Here is a 20,229-nt window from a genome sequence, read left to right as displayed (position 1 = left end):
CTCTGTAGTGCCTTGCAGGTAGAGGCCAAGTAGTTGCCATACCAGGTAGTGATACCAACTCGTCAGGATGCTCTCGATGGTGCAGCTGTAAAATCTTTTGAGGATCTGAGGACCCATGCCAAATCTTTTCAGACTACTGAGCGGGAAAAAGTTTTGTTGTGCCCTCTTCACAACTGTCTTGGTGTGCTTGGACTATGTTAGTTTGTTGGTGATGTGGACGCCAAGGATCTTGAATCCTGCTCCACTACAGCTCCGTCAATGAGAATGGGGCGTGCTCGGTCCTCCTTTTCCTGCAGTCCACAATCATCTCCTTTGTCTTGATCACGTTGAGTGGGTGTTGTTGTCCTTGCACCACACGGTCAGGTCTCTGACCTCCTCACTATAGGCATAATAAATACTAAATACTTTCTAAACAATAAGCACACAATATTCCGAAACGGTCACGCTGTTGTGATACTGTGATGTGTAACTTCAGACAAACTCTATGTTGAGTAACATAATGTTTTTAGTCCATAAATGCTTTTCTCAATTACATAAATGCTTCAAAATTCGCAAAAAGTGACATTAGCTGATGAAGATTATCTCATAGAACAAAACGTATAAGATCTCCCAAACCTGTCTTCACCACAAAACGTATTTTCAGCGTTTATCCAAAAACCCTACAAAAACTCAATACATTTTCCCATAGGCTTTGTTCAAAGAACCATGATGGAGTTAGTCCCTACAAAGAGACATCATTACTATTGCTCTCTATACATGTTAGCAATTGGGAGTCTCCAACCCATGCAAAAGTAACCTCACAGTCCAATCCCCCCACCCCCCCCTTTGCTAATTTCACCACCAGCAAAGCATTAAAAAAGAATCTCACCCATCTACCCACAATATCTCATAATGACAGTGAAAACATGATTTTAGAAATGTTTGCTAATTTATTGAAAGTGAAATACAGAAATTTCTCATTTACATACAGTACCAGTCAAAAGTTTGGACACACCTAGTCATTCCAGGTTTTTTTATTTATTTTTTACTATTTTCTACATTGTGTAATAATAGTGAAGACATCAAAACTATGAAATAACACATATGGAATCATGTAGTAAAATAAAATTCATACAATTCAAGATAGTTGGGAACAGATTTTCTATATCCCAATACCATGGCATCAGATTTATTGAAGTAATATACAAAGTAACAATTGAAGCATCAATCCTTCCTTTTCAATTTAAGCTATTATATAAAATTCCCGCTACAAAAAGAATGCTCAGTATATGGGGCATTGAACAAAATCAATAGAGTATCTATTTTGGTACTGTCCATCAGTGGCTTGTTTTTGGAGTCAGGTTCAGGAATGGTTGTTAACATGGGTACCACTGGGCGCACATTTGGGGGTTTTGCCCTAGCACTACACAGCTGATTCAAATAACCAACTCATCATCAAGCTTTGATTATTTTCATCAGCTGTGTAGAGCTAGAGCAAAAACCAAAACGTGAACCCAGGAGGAGCCCCAGGACCGAGTTTGGGAAACCCTGCCCTATGGTACTGCCCAGGGACACAGTGATTTAATGCAAAGTGGTGGATTGTGGGCATGCGCCTGCCACGGAGGAACATGCAAATCTTCCACTGTTTGATGTCAGAGTAGCTCACTATTGCCCCAGGGGACATGCGGACTACCTCCAAATCATCTCGCATCTGACGCACCAGGGCTGTCCCTTTTGTGTGTCCAAGTTGTTTCCACCGAGATGGATGACGATATTCACGGTCACAACTCGACTCGGCGAGAGAGAATATTTCAGAACCCTTCAACTGAGAACAGCTCGGCCATATTTCCGTCTCGTGTAGTCGTCTATCTAGCCAGCTGCATTGTGTAATCACATAGCAAATATTTGCTTCAGTCTTTGTTTCCTTGCTCTCGCCAATTTTCTATGAGCAATGATCAGTATGATTATGAGCATGGATCTTATCAATAAATAAAAAGTACAACATCGTGAAGATTCACAAGGAAAGCATGTGTTAAACTATATTATAAAGTGGGTGGTTCGTGCCCCGAATGCTGATTGGCTGACAGCCGTGGAATATCAGGCCATTTACCACGGGTATGACAAAACATTTATTTTTACAGCTTCAATTACGTTGGTAATCAGTTTATAATAGCAATAAGGAACCTTGGGGGTTTGTGGTATATGGCCAATATACCACGGCTAAGGGCTGCATGTCAAGGCACGTGCTAAGAACAGTCCTTAGCATGGTATATTGGCCGTATACCACAACTCCTTGTGCATTTTTGCTTAATTATAATGTTCTATAATAAGGTTGCACGATCACCTTCCGGTGTAAAAACCATGGAAATTAAAAACAAAACACTATGTTTAAACTGAGAACAGGCATTGGTCTGAAGCCGGAAAATGAAGGATATTCACATGAGCACCACACGAGTCTCAAATAACCCCCTAAAAAACCAAGCACAGGTGTTCAAAATCTTGTTTTATTCAAATTCAGCAGTCCACATGAGTTTGTCAATTCACATACTGCCGTTTGTCAATTCACATACTGCACATAAAAATTGTCCAGTTTCCATAAAAGCTATGATCATTTTTAATATTTATTATTGCATAAAATCATCAGTTTTCATAGACATAATTGTACATGTAATGATTTGTATTTTCTACTTATTTCTTATAACTAATAAGAACTTCCAATAAAGCTTCAATGGCTCACTGCAGGCATAGAATCAACATATCCGGAAACACATCTGTTCCTCGGGGCACTGGCCATCTTTGTAACAGTACTCGGCACACATGTAGGTCCCGTTGGGCAGGACACAGCGACCGGGCTTCACTATGGTAACAAATTAAAAGTTGTCAGTTATACAGTAGAAACATACGTGTAATAGGAATTTCCAGGATAACAATCGAGAAAAGCAGTCGCAGGTAAAGTCAATCAAATCTATCCATAATAAATCGATACATGTAAAATGTATATGTACAATGTATGTGCATGTACAGTGGGGAGAACAAGTATTTGATACACTGCCGATTTTGATTTGATACACTGCCGATATCCATGTAAAATGTACATGTAAAATGTATATACATGAATATACAGCAGAAAAGCTGTAAAACTCCAAAATATTTGTGTCCTCCAAAGAGGTGGATTGGTTAATATTAATTATTTTTTATTTAGAGAATAATTATATCCAGTTTATTACAAGCTGCAACAGGGAGACACTTCCAGCACAGAAGCATAGAAAATGTCTAACTGGCATCTTGGAGACATGCCCTTTATATTCTAATCAGACAGCAACAAATATTCTGTAAACACCAGCTCTAGAGGCTTGTAGGAAGTCAAAACAAACAGGCTGTCAGCTGCTACAGAATCACACAGTGTTCACAGAATGTCATCAATACAACATAACAGTGAATAATCAGTGTGTCCTCGGCCCTTGTACCTCAAGTCCGGCGTGAACCTCTATCAACAGATATGAGAACAATCCATAACATTCAGCATCAAGTCTAGTGACCATCAATCCACACCTTGAGTGTCACAGGTAGAACACTGGAAATCATCCGTACACTGATTCTTTCCATTGAGGTCTTACTATTACAATGAGTTGGAATTTTGTTGGTGGCCCTTGACAAATTGTCAGCTTAAAGTTCTGTGAATTGCTGTATCGTAAGAAACGTATGTTGCTACTCCTCTGAAATCTCAGCCTGATATTCCCCAAATCCTTTTCCCTGAAATATTTTACTTTTATTTATCTAGGCAAGTCAGTTAAGAAAAAAAATCTTATTTTCAATGACGGCCGATGAACAGTGGGTTAACTGCCTTGTTTTTAACGACAGATTTTTACCTTGTCAGCTCAGGGATTTGCTCTTGCAACCTTTCGGTTACTAGTCCGACGCTCTAACCACTAGGCTACCCTGCCGCCAACGGTCCACCAACCAAAGGACATCCAGCCAACATGACACAACTGTGAGAAGCATTGGAGTCAACATGGGCCAGCATCCCTATGGAACGCTTTAAACACCTTGTAGACCCCATGCCCTGATGAATTGAGGCTTTTCATAGGGCAAAAGGGGGTGCAACTCAAAAATATCTATGTGTATGAAATGTACATTACAAGCCTCAGCTTTCTTGTTTCCAGAGTAATGCAGCAATAATGAATGCAGTGGATGGGTGTATCTGTCACTCTGGAACCATTCCTACCTGTGTCGGTGCAATGCAGTCATGCCCACATCCATTGTGGCAGCATTTTTCATTATTGGGGCAGTCACTGTCATTGGAGCATAACTCCGCACACATCCCCACGCCCCATCGTCTACGAGGGCACACTCCAGGCTTTGCTTTGGGACAACACAATTTGAGCAGACATGTCAGGGAACCCGACTCACCACAAAGAGACATGAACACAGACAAAATTGGACTGAACCATTTTCTGGAAATCAGTCATATTTGTGTGGAGATGGTTACGGTAAAGAGGAATTTGTATTTGTGAAAAGATTGCAGAGTATACCCCTAATATTTTTGTGTCGAATTAGTTTTGGAGACATTTGTCCCCTATCATCAATGTTTCCCCCATAACACCCATGAAAACGCATGGCAGCCTTCTGAACACTGTTAGTAAACCAGTCAGGTTCTTACTGAAGTCAGGTGGGACACACAAGGCGTCAGAGTGAAAGACGCAGCATTTGTCATCTTTAGGACAGTCCTCATCGCGGACACATCCCTTGTGTGACGGCACGACATTCAGAAGCAGCGGGCACTGACCTGCCTTCGGGGGGATCGGCACTGTGAGAGAGCAGGAGGAATAGGAAACAATTGGACCGAACAATTTTCTGAAAATCTGTCATATTTGTGAGGAGATGGTTACGATAAAAAGGCATTTGCATTTGTAGGAAGTCAAAACAGAAAGCGGTGACATTGTCAGCTGCTACAGAATCACACAGTGTTCCACAATGTCATCAATACAATACAACAGTGAATAATCAGTGTGTCCTCGGTTCTTCTACTGGGACCTCCAGTCTGGCGTCAATCTCTGTCAACAGATATAAGAACAATCCATAACATTTATCATCAAGTCTAGTGACCATCAACCCACACCTTGAATGTCACAAGAAGAACAATGGAAATCATGTGTATTACAGAAGCTCTATACTAAACATTGTGTTGATCACTCTAAATTAAATATGAGCTTTACTGGTCTTAAATGTCCCCATTCCAAAATGTTTATGGTGTATATATATATATATAAATATTTTACTCTAAATACCTACATGTCTCTCAGAAATCTTCTTAATTGAGTGTCTCAGCTCTGAAGAGAGTGTATGTGAAATATATTGATCTATGTGTATGAAATGTACATTACAAGCTCCATCTTTCTTGTTTCCAGAGTAATGCAGCAATAATGAATGCAATAGATGGGTGTATCTGTCACTCTGGGACCATATCCTACCTGTGTACGGTGCAATGCAGTCATGCCCACATCCATTGTGGCAGCATTTTTCATCATTGGGGCAGTCACTGTCATTGGAACATAACTCTGCACACGTCCCTACGCCCCATGGTCTACGAGGGCACACTCCAGGCTTTGCTTTGGGACAACACAATTTGAGCAGACATGTCAGGGAACACGACTTACCACAAAGACACATGAACATGGACACAATTACACTGAACCATTTTCTGAAAATCTGTCATATTTGTGTGGAGATCGTTACGATAAATGTTAGCTGCACACAGTGGTCGCAGAATGTCATCAGTACAATACAACAGTGAATAATCTGTGTGTCCTCGGTCCTTCTACTGGGACCTCCAGTCTGGCGTCAATTACTATCAACAGATATGAGAACAATCCATAACATTCAGGATCAAGTCTAGTGACCATCAACCCACATCTTGAATGTCACAACTAGGATACTGGAACCATTGTGTATAACATAAACTGTATACGCTAAATGTTTTGTTGATCACTCTCAACTAAATATGATCTTTAGCGATCCTACATTTCCCCATTACAAATAGGTTTATGGTAGCAACTTGTCAGCCTACACTGACTCTTCCCAATGAAGTATTTCTATTATGTGACTTCTTAATTGAGTTTCTCAGCTCTATAGAGAGTGTAAGTGAAATATATTGATCTATGTGTATGAAATGTACATTACAATCTCCATCTTTCTTGTTTCCAGAGTAATGCCGCAGTAATGAACGCAATGGATATGTGTATCTGTCACTCTGGGACCATATCCTACCTGTGTTAGGTGCAATGCAGTCATGCCCACATCCATTGTGGCAGCATTTTTCATCATTGGGGCAGTCACTGTCATTGGAACAGAACTCTGCACACGTCCCTAAGCCCCATCATCTACGAGGGCACACTCCAGGCTTTGCTTTGTGAACACAATTTGAGCAGATGTCAGGGAACCCAAATTGCCACAAAGAGACATGAACATGGACACATTTGGACTGAACCAATTTATGAAAATCTGTCATATTTGTGTGTAGATGGTTACGATAAATATGAATTTGTATTTGTGAAAAGATTGCAGAGTATATCCCTAATATTTTTGTGTCTAATTCGTTTTGGAGACATTTGGCCACCATCATCAATGTTTCCCCCATAACACCCATGAAAACGCATGGCAGCCTTCTGAACACTGTTAGTAAACCAGTCAGGTTCTTACTGAAGTCAGGTGGGACACACAAGGCGCCAGAGTCAAAGATGCAGCATTTGTCATCTTTAGGACAGTCCTCATCGCGGACACATCCCTTGTGTGACGGCACGACATTCAGAAGCAGCGGGCACTGACCTGCCTTCGGGGGGATCGGCACTGTGAGAGAGCAGGACGAATAGGAAACAATTGGACCGAACCATTTTCTGAAAATCTGTCATATTTGTGAGGAGATGGTTACGATAAAAAGGCATTTGCATTTGTAGGAAGTCAAAACAGAAAGCGGTGACATTGTCAGCTGCTACAGAATCACACAGTGTTCCACAATGTCATCAATGCAATACAACAGTGAATAATCAGTGTGTCCTCGGTCCTTCTACTGGGACCTCCAGTCTGGCGTCAATCACTATCAACAGATATGAGAACAATCCATAACATTCATCATCAAGTCTAGTGACCATCAACCCACACCTTGAATGTCACAAGAGGAACAATGGAAATCATGTGTATTACAGAAGCTCTGTACTAAACATTGTGTTGATCACTCTAAATTAAATATGAGCTTTACTGGTCTTAAATGTCCCCATCACAAAAGGTTTATGGTGTATATATATATATATATATATAACTCTAAATACCTACATGGCTCTCATAAATCTTCTTAATTGAGTGTCTCAGCTCTAAAGAGAGTGTATGTGAAATATATTGATCTATGTGTATGAAATGTACATTACAATCTCCATCTTTCTTGTTTCCAGAGTAATGCAGCAATAATGAATGCAATAGATGGGTGTATCTGTCACTCTGGGACCATATCCTACCTGTGTACGGTGCAATGCAGTTATGCCCACATCCATTGTGGCAGCATTTTTTATCATTGGGGCAGTCACTGTCATTGGAACAGAACTCTGCACACGTCCCTACGCCCCATGGTCTACGAGGGCACACTCCAGGCTTTGCTTTGAGACAACACAATTTGAGCAGACATGTCAGGGAACACGACTTACCACAAAGACACATGAACATGGACACAATTACACTGAACCATTTTCTGAAAATCTGTCATATTTGTGTGGAGATCGTTACAATAAATGTTAGCTGCTACAGAATCACACAGTGGTCACAGAATGTCATCAGTACAATACAACAGTGAATAATCAGTGTGTCCTCGGTCCTTCTACTGGGACCTCCAGTCTGGCGTCAATCACTATCAACAGATATGAGAACAATCCATAACATTCAGCATCAAGTCTAGTGACCATCAACCCACATCTTGAATGTCACAACTAGTATACTGGAACCATTGTGTATAACATAAACTGTATACGCTAAATGTTTTGTTGATCACTCTCAACTAAATATGATCTTTAGCGATCCTACATTTCTCCATTACAAATAGGTTTATGGTAGCAACTTGTCAGCCTACACTGACTCTTCCCAATGAAGTCTTTCTATTATGTGACTTCTTAATTGAGTTTCTCAGCTCTATAGAGAGTGTAAGTGAAATATATTGATCTATGTGTATGAAATGTACATTACAATCTCCAGCTTTCTTGTTTCCAGAGTAATGCAGCAATAATGAATTCAATAGATGGGTGTATCTGTCACTCTGGGACCATATCCTACCTGTGTTAGGTGCAATGCAGTTATGCCCACATCCATTGTGGCAGCATTTTTCATCATTGGGGCAGTCACTGTCATTGGAACATAACTCTGCACATATCCCCGTGCCCCATCGTCTACGAGGGCACACTCCAGGCTTTGCTTTGGGTCAACACAATTTGAGCAGATGTCAGGGAACCCAACTTGCCACAAAGAGACATGAACATAGACACATTTGGACTGAACCAATTCATGAAAATCTGTCATATTTGTGTCGAGATGGATTTGACAAATATGCATTTGCATCTCTGGAAAGTTTGTAGGCCATACTCCAAGTAATTTTGTGTCTAATTAATAGTTTTGGAGACATTTGTCCCCCATCATCAATGTTTCCCCCATAACACCCATGAAAATGCATGACAGCCTTCTGAACACTCACAATCTATTGGTTCAAATAAGTAGGTTGAAAACATTGTATGTTAACTAAAAAGGGCTGTGCAGCTAGTTACACACAGACACACAAACAGTGCTATTAAGATGCAGAAATAATCATTTCTAGTTAAATGAACATATGAGACAAATTGACAAACACATCATTCATTATATGTTGACTGAATTTTTGCATTCGTTTTCTCAAGTTGGAGCTAAGTTTGGGCCAACTAAAAATGTTAAGTTCAGGTAACACTTTTATCTAGAAGTTGAATAAACTGAAAAAGGCTTTGGAACCACTTACTTCATAATAATTAGTTGAAACAACTAGAATTTATTTGACAGTGTATGCGTAAGATGGCCAAGGGTAGCCTGGATTGTTTCAAAGTCATAATGGCTGGCTTGTATTTCTTAGTAAGGTTGCAACAAAATAGGTTGCAAAGGGGCTATGCACAATTATAGGCTATTGTTTATAACCAATTAGGTAGACTATAACACCTAAGTCAAGTGTAGCAGACTTCTTAAAATAAATCATCAAATTGTCACAGTTTGTTTCATGACAAATAATGCAAAGTAGGCTAATTAGAACAACTCACCTGTAGATGTGTCTCCCGTTTCTGCAGCAGAGACTATTTCCAAATCTACAAATGCCAACAGAAAAAGAACCAAAGCACAACGCGCTGACAAATTCATGTCCATGCTGACTTCAAGACTGTTAGAGCAAATGCAGTCCAAATCAATTTAATAGAAGAGGAGGAGACCATAATATGTATTAACCTTAGATGACTAAGAGGGGGGCGCTGCTTTGAAGCCATCGCACAGCCATTTTGGTACTCCTCCTTCATTGTAAAAAAAAAAAAAAGCTATAGAAATGCATTTATTAATGTCTACATTTGTTTTTTGACAAATATATTCTATTACAGACACCTTAATGCATACATGCAAATTAAATTAATTTAACTGAACATGTACATTTTATATTTTGAGAGTGTTAATGTTACTGCCCCCACCACAACAAAGAATTACTTAAATACATGAAATTGTGTCCTTGAAACATTTTATTGAAATATTGTAGAATTCCATTCATTCCTATGGAGGACTGCTCTTTCTGGGATGTGCCAGTGTGGCGGCCTGTGGCTTCAAAGCCTCTCATTGGCCATTACAAAGCATCAGCAATCCAGGGTTTATACACATCATTGAGAGACCATAGAAAAGATGAATGCACAAGGAACAATGCATCTGCAGGGTCCCTATGCCCATCAATTTACATTCCGAGTTCGGATCCGAACACTTGCTTAGGTCACATGTAATGAGAATAATTAAAGAGGATATATGGAACTTGTGCCTCTGGGGGTGTTCTTGATCCAAAAGTGGTCCCCCAAATGGACAGTAATATTGTCCAGAAATTAAGTCAAAATTTGATGTAAACAATTCACAACTAAACGTCAATAGTGTGTCTTCAACTGAGTTTGTAGTTCAATGACTGAATGCATTTCTGTTAAACTGCAGGTGAAAATCCACAATGTATAATGATTAATAACGAAATGTTTCAAAGTACAGTATGTGGAGAGCTATAACACTGTTGATAAGTTGATTTTTGGGCAACTGTTGGGCTCTGTTTACATGGTATATGATTTTTACTTGTAATTCATCTTAAGAAATAGGCCTATACATGTCCCAAAATAACTTTTTTAATTTCTATCAAATATGTTCTCTCTCATCTGTCTTGTTCATGAAGGGCAGACCTATACTCTTTTATCATTTTATTACACTGATATCTTGTAGCTTAGAGCGGACAACTATTTGGAGGACTTACATTATTCTCTCACAATAACGTTGTAGGACTATACACATCACATTCTATATGACTGACTGTTAACCTGTCTCCTACCCTTCATCTACACTGAGTGAAGTGGTTTTAACAGGTTAAATTAATAAGGGATTGCAGCTTCACCTGGTCAGTCTATATCAGTCTATGTTCATAATATTTTGTACAGTCAGTCTATAACATGTTGTGGTTGACAAAGTGATTAGCCATTTGATTCACTGTTCAGGAGTCTTATGGCTTGGGGTAGAAGCTATTTAAACTGACTTGGCGCTCCGGTACTGCTTGCTGTGCGGTAGCAGAGAGAACAGTCTATGACTAGGGTGGCTGGAGTCTTTGACCATTTTTAGGGCCTTCCTCTGACACCGCGTGGTATAGAGGTCCTTGGTGGCAGGAAGATTGTCCCCGGTGATGTTCTGGGCCGTAAGCACTATCCTCTGTAGTGCCTTGCAGGTAGAGGCCAAGTAGTTGCCATACCAGGTAGTGATACCAACCCGTCAGGATGCTCTCGATGGTGCAGCTGTAAAATCTTTTGAGGATCTGAGGACCCATGCCAAATCTTTTCAGACTACTGAGCGGGAAAAAGTTTTGTTGTGCCCTCTTCACAACTGTCTTGGTGTGCTTGGACCATGTTAGTTTGTTGGTGATGTGGACGCCAAGGATCTTGAATCCTGCTCCACTACAGCTCCGTCAATGAGAATGGGGCTGTGCTCGGTCCTCCTTTTCCTGCAGTCCACAATCATCTCCTTTGTCTTGATCACGTTGAGTGGGTGTTGTTGTCCTTGCACCACACGGTCAGGTCTCTGACCTCCTCACTATAGGCATAATAAATACTAAATACTTTCTAAACAATAAGCACACAATATTCCGAAACGGTCACGCTGTTGTGATACTGTGATGTGTAACTTCAGACAAACTCTATGTTGAGTAACATAATGTTTTTAGTCCATAAATGCTTTTCTCAATTACATAAATGCTTCAAAATGCGCAAAACGTGACATTAGCTGATGAAGATTATCTCATAGAACAAAACGTATAAGATCTCCCAAACCTGTCTTCACCACAAAACGTATTTTCAGCGTTTATCCAAAAACCCTACAAAAACTCAATACATTTTCCCATAGGCTTTGTTCAAAGAACCATGATGGAGTTAGTCCCTAAAAAGAGACATCATTACTATTGCTCTCTATACATGTTAGCAATTGGGAGTCTCCAACCCATGCAAAAGTAACCTCACAGTCCAATCCCCCCACCCCCCCTTTGCTAATTTCACCACCAGCAAAGCATTAAAAAAGAATCTCACCCATCTACCCACAATATCTCATAATGACAGTGAAAACATGATTTTAGAAATGTTTGCTAATTTATTGAAAGTGAAATACAGAAATATCTCATTTACATACAGTACCAGTCAAAAGTTTGGACACACCTAGTCATTCCAGGTTTTGTTATTTATTTTTTACTATTTTCTACATTGTGTAATAATAGTGAAGACATCAAAACTATGAAATAACACATATGGAATCATGTAGTAAAATAAAATTCATACAATTCAAGATAGTTGGGAACAGATGTTCTATATCCCAATACCATGGCATCAGATTTATTGAAGTAATATACAAAGTAACAATTGAAGCATCAATCCTTTCTTTTCAATTTAAGCTATTATATAAAATTCCCGCTACAAAAAGAATGCTCAGTATATGGGGCATTGAACAAAATCAATAGAGTATCTATTTTGGTACTGTCCGTCGGTGGCTTGTTTTTGGAGTCAGGTTCAGGAATGGTTGTTAACATGGGTACCACTGGGCGCACATTTGGGGGTTTTGCCCTAGCACTACACAGCTGATTCAAATAACCAACTCATCATCAAGCTTTGATTATTTTCATCAGCTGTGTAGAGCTAGAGCAAAAACCAAAACGTGAACCCAGGAGGAGCCCCAGGACCGAGTTTGGGAAACCCTGCCCTATGGTACTGCCCAGGGACACAGTGATTTAATGCAAAGTGGTGGATTGTGGGCATGCGCCTGCCACGGAGGAACATGCAAATCTTCCACTGTTTGATGTCAGAGTAGCTCACTATTGCCCCAGGGGACATGCGGACTACCTCCAAATCATCTCGCATCTGACGCACCAGGGCTGTCCCCTTTGTGTGTCCAAGTTGTTTCCACCGAGATGGATGACGATATTCACGGTCACAACTCGACTCGGCGAGAGAGAATATTTCAGAACCCTTCAACTGAGAACAGCTCGGCCATATTTCCGTCTCGTGTAGTCGTCTATCTAGCCAGCTGCATTGTGTAATCACATAGCAAATATTTGCTTCAGTCTTTGTTTCCTTGCTCTCACCAATTTTCTATGAGCAATGATCAGTATGATTATGAGCATGGATCTTATCAATAAATAAAACGTACAACATCGTGAAGATTCACAAGGAAAGCATGTGTTAAACTATATTATAAAGTGGGTGGTTCGTGCCCCGAATGCTGATTGGCTGACAGCCGTGGAATATCAGGCCATTTACCACGGGTATGACAAAACATTTATTTTTACAGCTTCAATTACGTTGGTAATCAGTTTATAATAGCAATAAGGAACCTCGGGGGTTTGTGGTATATGGCCAATATACCACGGCTAAGGGCTGCATGTCAAGGCACATGCTAAGAACAGTCCTTAGCATGGTATATTGGCCGTATACCACAACTCCTTGTGCATTTTTGCTTAATTATAATGTTCTATAATAAGGTTGCACGATCACCTTCCGGTGTAAAAACCATGGAAATTAAAAACAAAACACTATGTTTAAACTGAGAACAGGCATTGGTCTGAAGCCGGAAAATGAAGGATATTCACATGAGCACCACACGAGTCTCAAATAACCCCCTAAAAAACCAAGCACAGGTGTTCAAAATCTTGTTTTATTCAAATTCAGCAGTCCACATGAGTTTGTCAATTCACATACTGCCGTTTGTCAATTCACATACTGCACATAAAAATTGTCCAGTTTCCATAAAAGCTATGATCATTTTTAATATTTATTATTGCATAAAATCATCAGTTTTCATAGACATAATTGTACATGTAATGATTTGTATTTTCTACTTATTTCTTATAACTAATAAGAACTTCCAATAAAGCTTCAATGGCTCACTGCAGGCATAGAATCAACATATCCGGAAACACATCTGTTCCTCGGGGCACTGGCCATCTTTGTAACAGTACTCGGCACACATGTAGGTCCCGTTGGGCAGGACACAGCGACCGGGCTTCACTATGGTAACAAATTAAAAGTTGTCAGTCATACAGTAGAAACATACGTGTAATAGGAATTTCCAGGATAACAATCGAGAAAAGCAGTCGCAGGTAAAGTCAATCAAATCTATCCATAATAAATCGATACATGTAAAATGTATACGTACAATGTATGTGCATGTACAGTGGGGAGAACAAGTATTTGATACACTGCCGATTTTGATTTGATACACTGCCGATATCCATGTAAAATGTACATGTAAAATGTATATACATGAATATACAGCAGAAAAGCTGTAAAACTCCAAAATATTTGTGTCCTCCAAAGAGGTGGATTGGTTAATATTAATTATTTTTTATTTAGAGAAGAATTATATCCAGTTTATTACAAGCTGCAACAGGGAGACACTTCCAGCACAGAAGCATAGAAAATGTCTAACTGGCATTTTGGAGACATGCCCTTTATATTCTAATCAGACAGCAACAAATATTCTGTAAACACCAGCTCTAGAGGCTTGTAGGAAGTCAAAACAAACAGGCTGTCAGCTGCTACAGAATCACACAGTGTTCACAGAATGTCATCAATACAACATAACAGTGAATAATCAGTGTGTCCTCGGCCCTTGTACCTCAAGTCCGGCGTGAACCTCTATCAACAGATATGAGAACAATCCATAACATTCAGCATCAAGTCTAGTGACCATCAATCCACACCTTGAGTGTCACAAGTAGAACACTGGAAATCATCCGTACACTGATTCTTTCCATTGAGGTCTTACTATTACAATGAGTTGGAATTTTGTTGGTGGCCCTTGACAAATTGTCAGCTTAAAGTTCTGTGAATTGCTGTATCGTAAGAAACGTATGTTGCTACTCCTCTGAAGTCTCAGCCTGATATTCCCCAAATCCTTTTCCCTGAAATATTTTACTTTTATTTATCTAGGCAAGCCAGTTAAGAAAAAAATCTTATTTTCAATGACGGCCGATGAACAGTGCCTTGTTCTTAACGACAGATTTTTACCTTGTCAGCTCAGGGATTTGCTCTTGCAACCTTTCGGTTACTAGTCCGACGCTCTAACCACTAGGCTACCCTGCCGCCAACGGTCCACCAACCAAAGGACATCCAGCCAACATGACACAACTGTGAGAAGCATTGGAGTCAACATGGGCCAGCATCCCTATGGAACGCTTTAAACACCTTGTAGACCCCATGCCCTGATGAATTGAGGCTTTTCATAGGGCAAAAGGGGGTGCAACTCAAAAATATCTATGTGTATGAAATGTACATTACAAGCCCCAGCTTTCTTGTTTCCAGAGTAATGCAGCAATAATGAATGCAGTGGATGGGTGTATCTGTCACTCTGGAACCATTCCTACCTGTGTCGGTGCAATGCAGTCATGCCCACATCCATTGTGGCAGCATTTTTCATTATTGGGGCAGTCACTGTCATTGGAGCATAACTCCGCACACATCCCCACGCCCCATCGTCTACGAGGGCACACTCCAGGCTTTGCTTTGGGACAACACAATTTGAGCAGACATGTCAGGGAACCCGACTCACCACAAAGAGACATGAACACAGACAAAATTGGACTGAACCATTTTCTGGAAATCAGTCATATTTGTGTGGAGATGGTTACGGTAAAGAGGAATTTGTATTTGTGAAAAGATTGCAGAGTATACCCCTAATATTTTTTTGTCGAATTAGTTTTGGAGACATTTGTCCCCCATCATCAATGTTTCCCCCATAACACCCATGAAAACGCATGGCAGCCTTCTGAACACTGTTGGTAAACCAGTCAGGTTCTTACTGAAGTCAGGTGGGACACACAAGGCGTCAGAGTGAAAGACGCAGCATTTGTCATCTTTAGGACAGTCCTCATCGCGGACACATCCCTTGTGTGACGGCACGACATTCAGAAGCAGCGGGCACTGACCTGCCTTCGGGGGGATCGGCACTGTGAGAGAGCAGGAGGAATAGGAAACAATTGGACCGAACAATTTTCTGAAAATCTGTCATATTTGTGAGGAGATGGTTACGATAAAAAGGCATTTGCATTTGTAGGAAGTCAAAACAGAAAGCGGTGACATTGTCAGCTGCTACAGAATCACACAGTGTTCCACAATGTCATCAATACAATACAACAGTGAATAATCAGTGTGTCCTCGGTTCTTCTACTGGGACCTCCAGTCTGGCGTCAATCTCTGTCAACAGATATAAGAACAATCCATAACATTTATCATCAAGTCTAGTGACCATCAACCCACACCTTGAATGTCACAAGAAGAACAATGGAAATCATGTGTATTACAGAAGCTCTATACTAAACATTGTGTTGATCACTCTAAATTAAATATGAGCTTTACTGGTCTTAAATGTCCCCATTCCAAAATGTTTATGGTGTATATATATATATATATAAATATTTTACTCTAAATACCTACATGTCTCTCAGAAATCTTCTTAATTGAGTGTCTCAGCTCTAAAGAGAGTGTATGTGAAATATATTGATCTATGTGTATGAAATGTACATTACAATCTCCATCTTTCTGGTTTCCAGAGTAATGCAGCAATAATGAATGCAATAGATGGGTGTATCTGTCACTCTGGGACCATATCCTACCTGTGTACGGTGCAATGCAGTTATGCCCACATCCATTGTGGCAGCATTTTTTATCATTGGGGCAGTCACTGTCATTGGAACATAACTCTGCACACGTCCCTACGCCCCATCGTCTACGAGGGCACACTCCAGGCTTTGCTTTGGGACAACACAATTTGAGCAGACATGTCAGGGAACACGACTTACCACAAAGACACATGAACATGGACACAATTACACTGAACCATTTTCTGAAAATCTGTCATATTTGTGTGGAGATCGTTACGATAAATGTTAGCTGCACACAGTGGTCGCAGAATGTCATCAGTACAATACAACAGTGAATAATCAGTGTGTCCTCGGTCCTTCTACTGGGACCTCCAGTCTGGCGTCAATCACTATCAACAGATATGAGAACAATCCATAACATTCAGGATCAAGTCTAGTGACCATCAACCCACATCTTGAATGTCACAACTAGGATCCTGGAACCATTGTGTATAACATAAACTGTATACGCTAAATGTTTTGTTGATCACTCTCAACTAAATATGATCTTTAGCGATCCTACATTTCCCCATTACAAATAGGTTTATGGTAGCAACTTGTCAGCCTACACTGACTCTTCCCAATGAAGTCTTTCTATTATGTGACTTCTTAATTGAGTTTCTCAGCTCTATAGAGAGTGTAAGTGAAATATATTGATCTATGTGTATGAAATGTACATTACAAGCTCCATCTTTCTTGTTTCCAGAGTAATGCAGCAATAATGAACGCAATGGATGTGTGTATCTGTCACTCTGGGACCATATCCTACCTGTGTTAGGTGCAATGCAGTCATGCCCACATCCATTGTGGCAGCATTTTTCATCATTGGGGCAGTCACTGTCATTGGAACAGAACTCTGCACACGTCCCTACGCCCCATCGTCTACGAGGGCACACTCCAGGCTTTGCTTTGTGAACACAATTTGAGCAGATGTCAGGGAACCCAAATTGCCACAAAGAGACATGAACATGGACACATTTGGACTGAACCAATTTATGAAAATCTGTCATATTTGTGTGTAGATGGTTACGATAAATATGAATTTGTATTTGTGAAAAGATTGCAGAGTATATCCCTAATATTTTTGTGTCTAATTCGTTTTGGAGACATTTGGCCACCATCATCAATGTTTCCCCCATAACACCCATGAAAACGCATGGCAGCCTTCTGAACACTGTTAGTAAACCAGTCAGGTTCTTACTGAAGTCAGGTGGGACACACAAGGCGCCAGAGTCAAAGATGCAGCATTTGTCATCTTTAGGACAGTCCTCATCGCGGACACATCCCTTGTGTGACGGCACGACATTCAGAAGCAGCGGGCACTGACCTGCCTTCGGGGGGATCGGCACTGTGAGAGAGCAGGACGAATAGGAAACAATTGGACCGAACCATTTTCTGAAAATCTGTCATATTTGTGAGGAGATGGTTACGATAAAAAGGCATTTGCATTTGTAGGAAGTCAAAACAGAAAGCGGTGACATTGTCAGCTGCTACAGAATCACACAGTGTTCCACAATGTCATCAATGCAATACAACAGTGAATAATCAGTGTGTCATCGGTCCTTCTACTGGGACCTCCAGTCTGGCGTCAATCACTATCAACAGATATGAGAACAATCCATAACATTCATCATCAAGTCTAGTGACCATCAACCCACACCTTGAATGTCACAAGAGGAACAATGGAAATCATGTGTATTACAGAAGCTCTGTACTAAACATTGTGTTGATCACTCTAAATTAAATATGAGCTTTACTGGTCTTAAATGTCCCCATCACAAAAGGTTTATGGTGTATATATATATATATATATATAAATCTCTAAATACCCACATGGCTCTCATAAATCTTCTTAATTGAGTGTCTCAGCTCTAAAGAGAGTGTATGTGAAATATATTGATCTATGTGTATGAAATGTACATTACAATCTCCATCTTTCTTGTTTCCAGAGTAATGCAGCAATAATGAATGCAATAGATGGGTGTATCTGTCACTCTGGGACCATATCCTACCTGTGTACGGTGCAATGCAGTTATGCCCACATCCATTGTGGCAGCATTTTTTATCATTGGGGCAGTCACTGTCATTGGAACAGAACTCTGCACACGTCCCTACGCCCCATCGTCTACGAGGGCACACTCCAGGCTTTGCTTTGTGAACACAATTTGAGCAGATGTCAGGGAACCCAAATTGCCATAAAGAGACATGAACATGGACACATTTGGACTGAACCAATTTATGAAAATCTGTCATATTTGTGTGTAGATGGTTACGATAAATATGAATTTGTATTTGTGAAAAGATTGCAGAGTATACCCCTAATATTTTTGTGTCTAATTAGTTTTGGAGACATTTGGCCACCATCATCAATGTTTCCCCCATAACACCAATGAAAACGCATGGCAGCCTTCTGAACACTCACAATCTATTGGTTCAAATAAGTATGTTGAAAACATTGTATGTTAACTAAAAGGGGCTGTGCAGCTAGTTACATACAGACACACAAACAGTGCTATTAAGATGCAGAAATAATCATTTCTAGTTAAATGAACATATGAGACAAATTGACAAACACATGTTGACTGAATTTTTGCATACGTTTTCTCAAGTTGGAGCTAAGTTTGGGCCAACTAAAAATGTTAAGTTCAGGTAACACTTTTATCTAGAAGTTGAATAAACTGAAAAAGGCTTTGGAACCACTTACTTCATAATAATTAGTTGAAACAACTAGAATTTATTTGACAGTGTATGTGTAAAATGGACAAGGGTAGGCTGGATTGTTTCAAAGTCATAATGGCTGGCTTGTATTTCTTAGTAAGGTTGCAACAAAATAGGTTGCAAAGGGGCTATGCACAATTATAGGCTATTGTTTATAACCAATTAGGTAGACTATAACACCTAAGTCAAGTGTAGCAGACTTCTTAAAATAAATCATCAAATTGTCACAGTTTGTTTCATGACAAATAATGCAAAGTAGGCTAATTAGAACAACTCACCTGTAGATGTGTCTCCCGTTTCTGCAGCAGAGACTATTTCCAAATCTACAAATGCCAACAGAAAAAGAACCAAAGCACAACGCGCTGACAAATTCATGTCCATGCTGACTTCAAGACTGTTAGAGCAAATGCAGTCCAAATCAATTTAATAGAAGAGGAGGAGACCATAATATGTATTAACCTTAGATGACTAAGAGGGAGGCGCTGCTTTGAAGCCATCGCACAGCCATTTTGGTACTCCTCCTTCATTGTAAAACAAAGCTATAGAAATGCATTTATTAATGTCTACATTGGTTGTTTTACAAATCTATTCTATTACAGACACCTTAATGCACACATGCAAATTATATTAATTGACCTGAACATGTACATTTTATATTTTGAGAGTGTTAATGTTACTGCCCCCACCACAACAAATAAATACTTAAATACATGAAATTGTGTCCTTGAAACATTTTATTGAAATATTGTAGAATTCCATTCATTCCTATGGAGGACTGCTCTTTCTGGAGAGTGCCAAGTGGCTTCAAAGCCTCTCATTGGCCATTACAAAGCATCAGCAATCCAGGGTTTATACACATCATTGGGGAGAGACCATTGAAAAGATGAATGCACAAGGAACAATGCACCTGCAGGGTCCCTATGCCACTCAATTTACATTCCGAGTTCGGATCCGAACACTTGCTTAGGTCACATGTAATGAGAATAATTAAGGAGGATATATGGAACTGATTCAAAAAGTGGTCCCCCAAATGGACATTGATATTGTTTAGAAAATAGGACAGAATTTCGTCATTGCACAGAAAG

General features: G+C 40.0%; 1 protein-coding gene and 1 pseudogene across 1 annotated transcript; both read right to left on the bottom strand.

Moving 5' to 3' along the window:
* Window positions 1-2,729: 2,729 nt before the first annotated feature.
* Window positions 2,730-9,390, bottom strand: LOC139417560 (WAP four-disulfide core domain protein 3-like; annotated as a pseudogene).
* A 4,296-nt stretch (window positions 9,391-13,686) lies between these two features.
* On the bottom strand, window positions 13,687-19,519 carry LOC139417559 (WAP four-disulfide core domain protein 3-like). Its single transcript, XM_071166799.1, has 7 exons — window positions 19,423-19,519; window positions 18,439-18,576; window positions 16,400-16,537; window positions 15,587-15,733; window positions 15,152-15,288; window positions 14,311-14,323; window positions 13,687-13,793 (listed from the first exon to the last, which is right to left on the bottom strand). Exons 1-7 carry the CDS (start codon window positions 19,517-19,519, stop codon window positions 13,687-13,689), a joined length of 777 nt encoding a protein of 258 aa, XP_071022900.1.
* Between the last annotated feature and the right edge of the window lie 710 nt (window positions 19,520-20,229).

This window comes from Oncorhynchus clarkii, chromosome 9 (assembly GCF_045791955.1).
Source record: "Oncorhynchus clarkii lewisi isolate Uvic-CL-2024 chromosome 9, UVic_Ocla_1.0, whole genome shotgun sequence".
Classification (NCBI taxonomy): Eukaryota; Metazoa; Chordata; class Actinopteri; order Salmoniformes; family Salmonidae; genus Oncorhynchus; species Oncorhynchus clarkii.
The sequence above is the reverse complement of the archived record's forward strand: the minus strand, read 5'-3'. Positions and strand labels throughout refer to the sequence as shown.

What these genes read in the sequence shown, in the direction of transcription:
- LOC139417559 (XM_071166799.1), bottom strand. Translation starts at nt 19,519, where the DNA reads ATGAATTTGTCAGCGCGTTGTGCTTTGGTTCTTTTTCTGTTGGCATTT. An exon ending in CTGCATTGCACCGTACACAG is followed by an intron (nt 16,538 to 18,438) that starts GTAGGATATGGT and finishes GTTGTCCCAAAG; the next exon opens with CAAAGCCTGGAGTGTGCCCT. An exon ending in CTGCATTGCACCGTACACAG is followed by an intron (nt 15,734 to 16,399) that starts GTAGGATATGGT and finishes GCTCTCTCACAG; the next exon opens with TGCCGATCCCCCCGAAGGCA.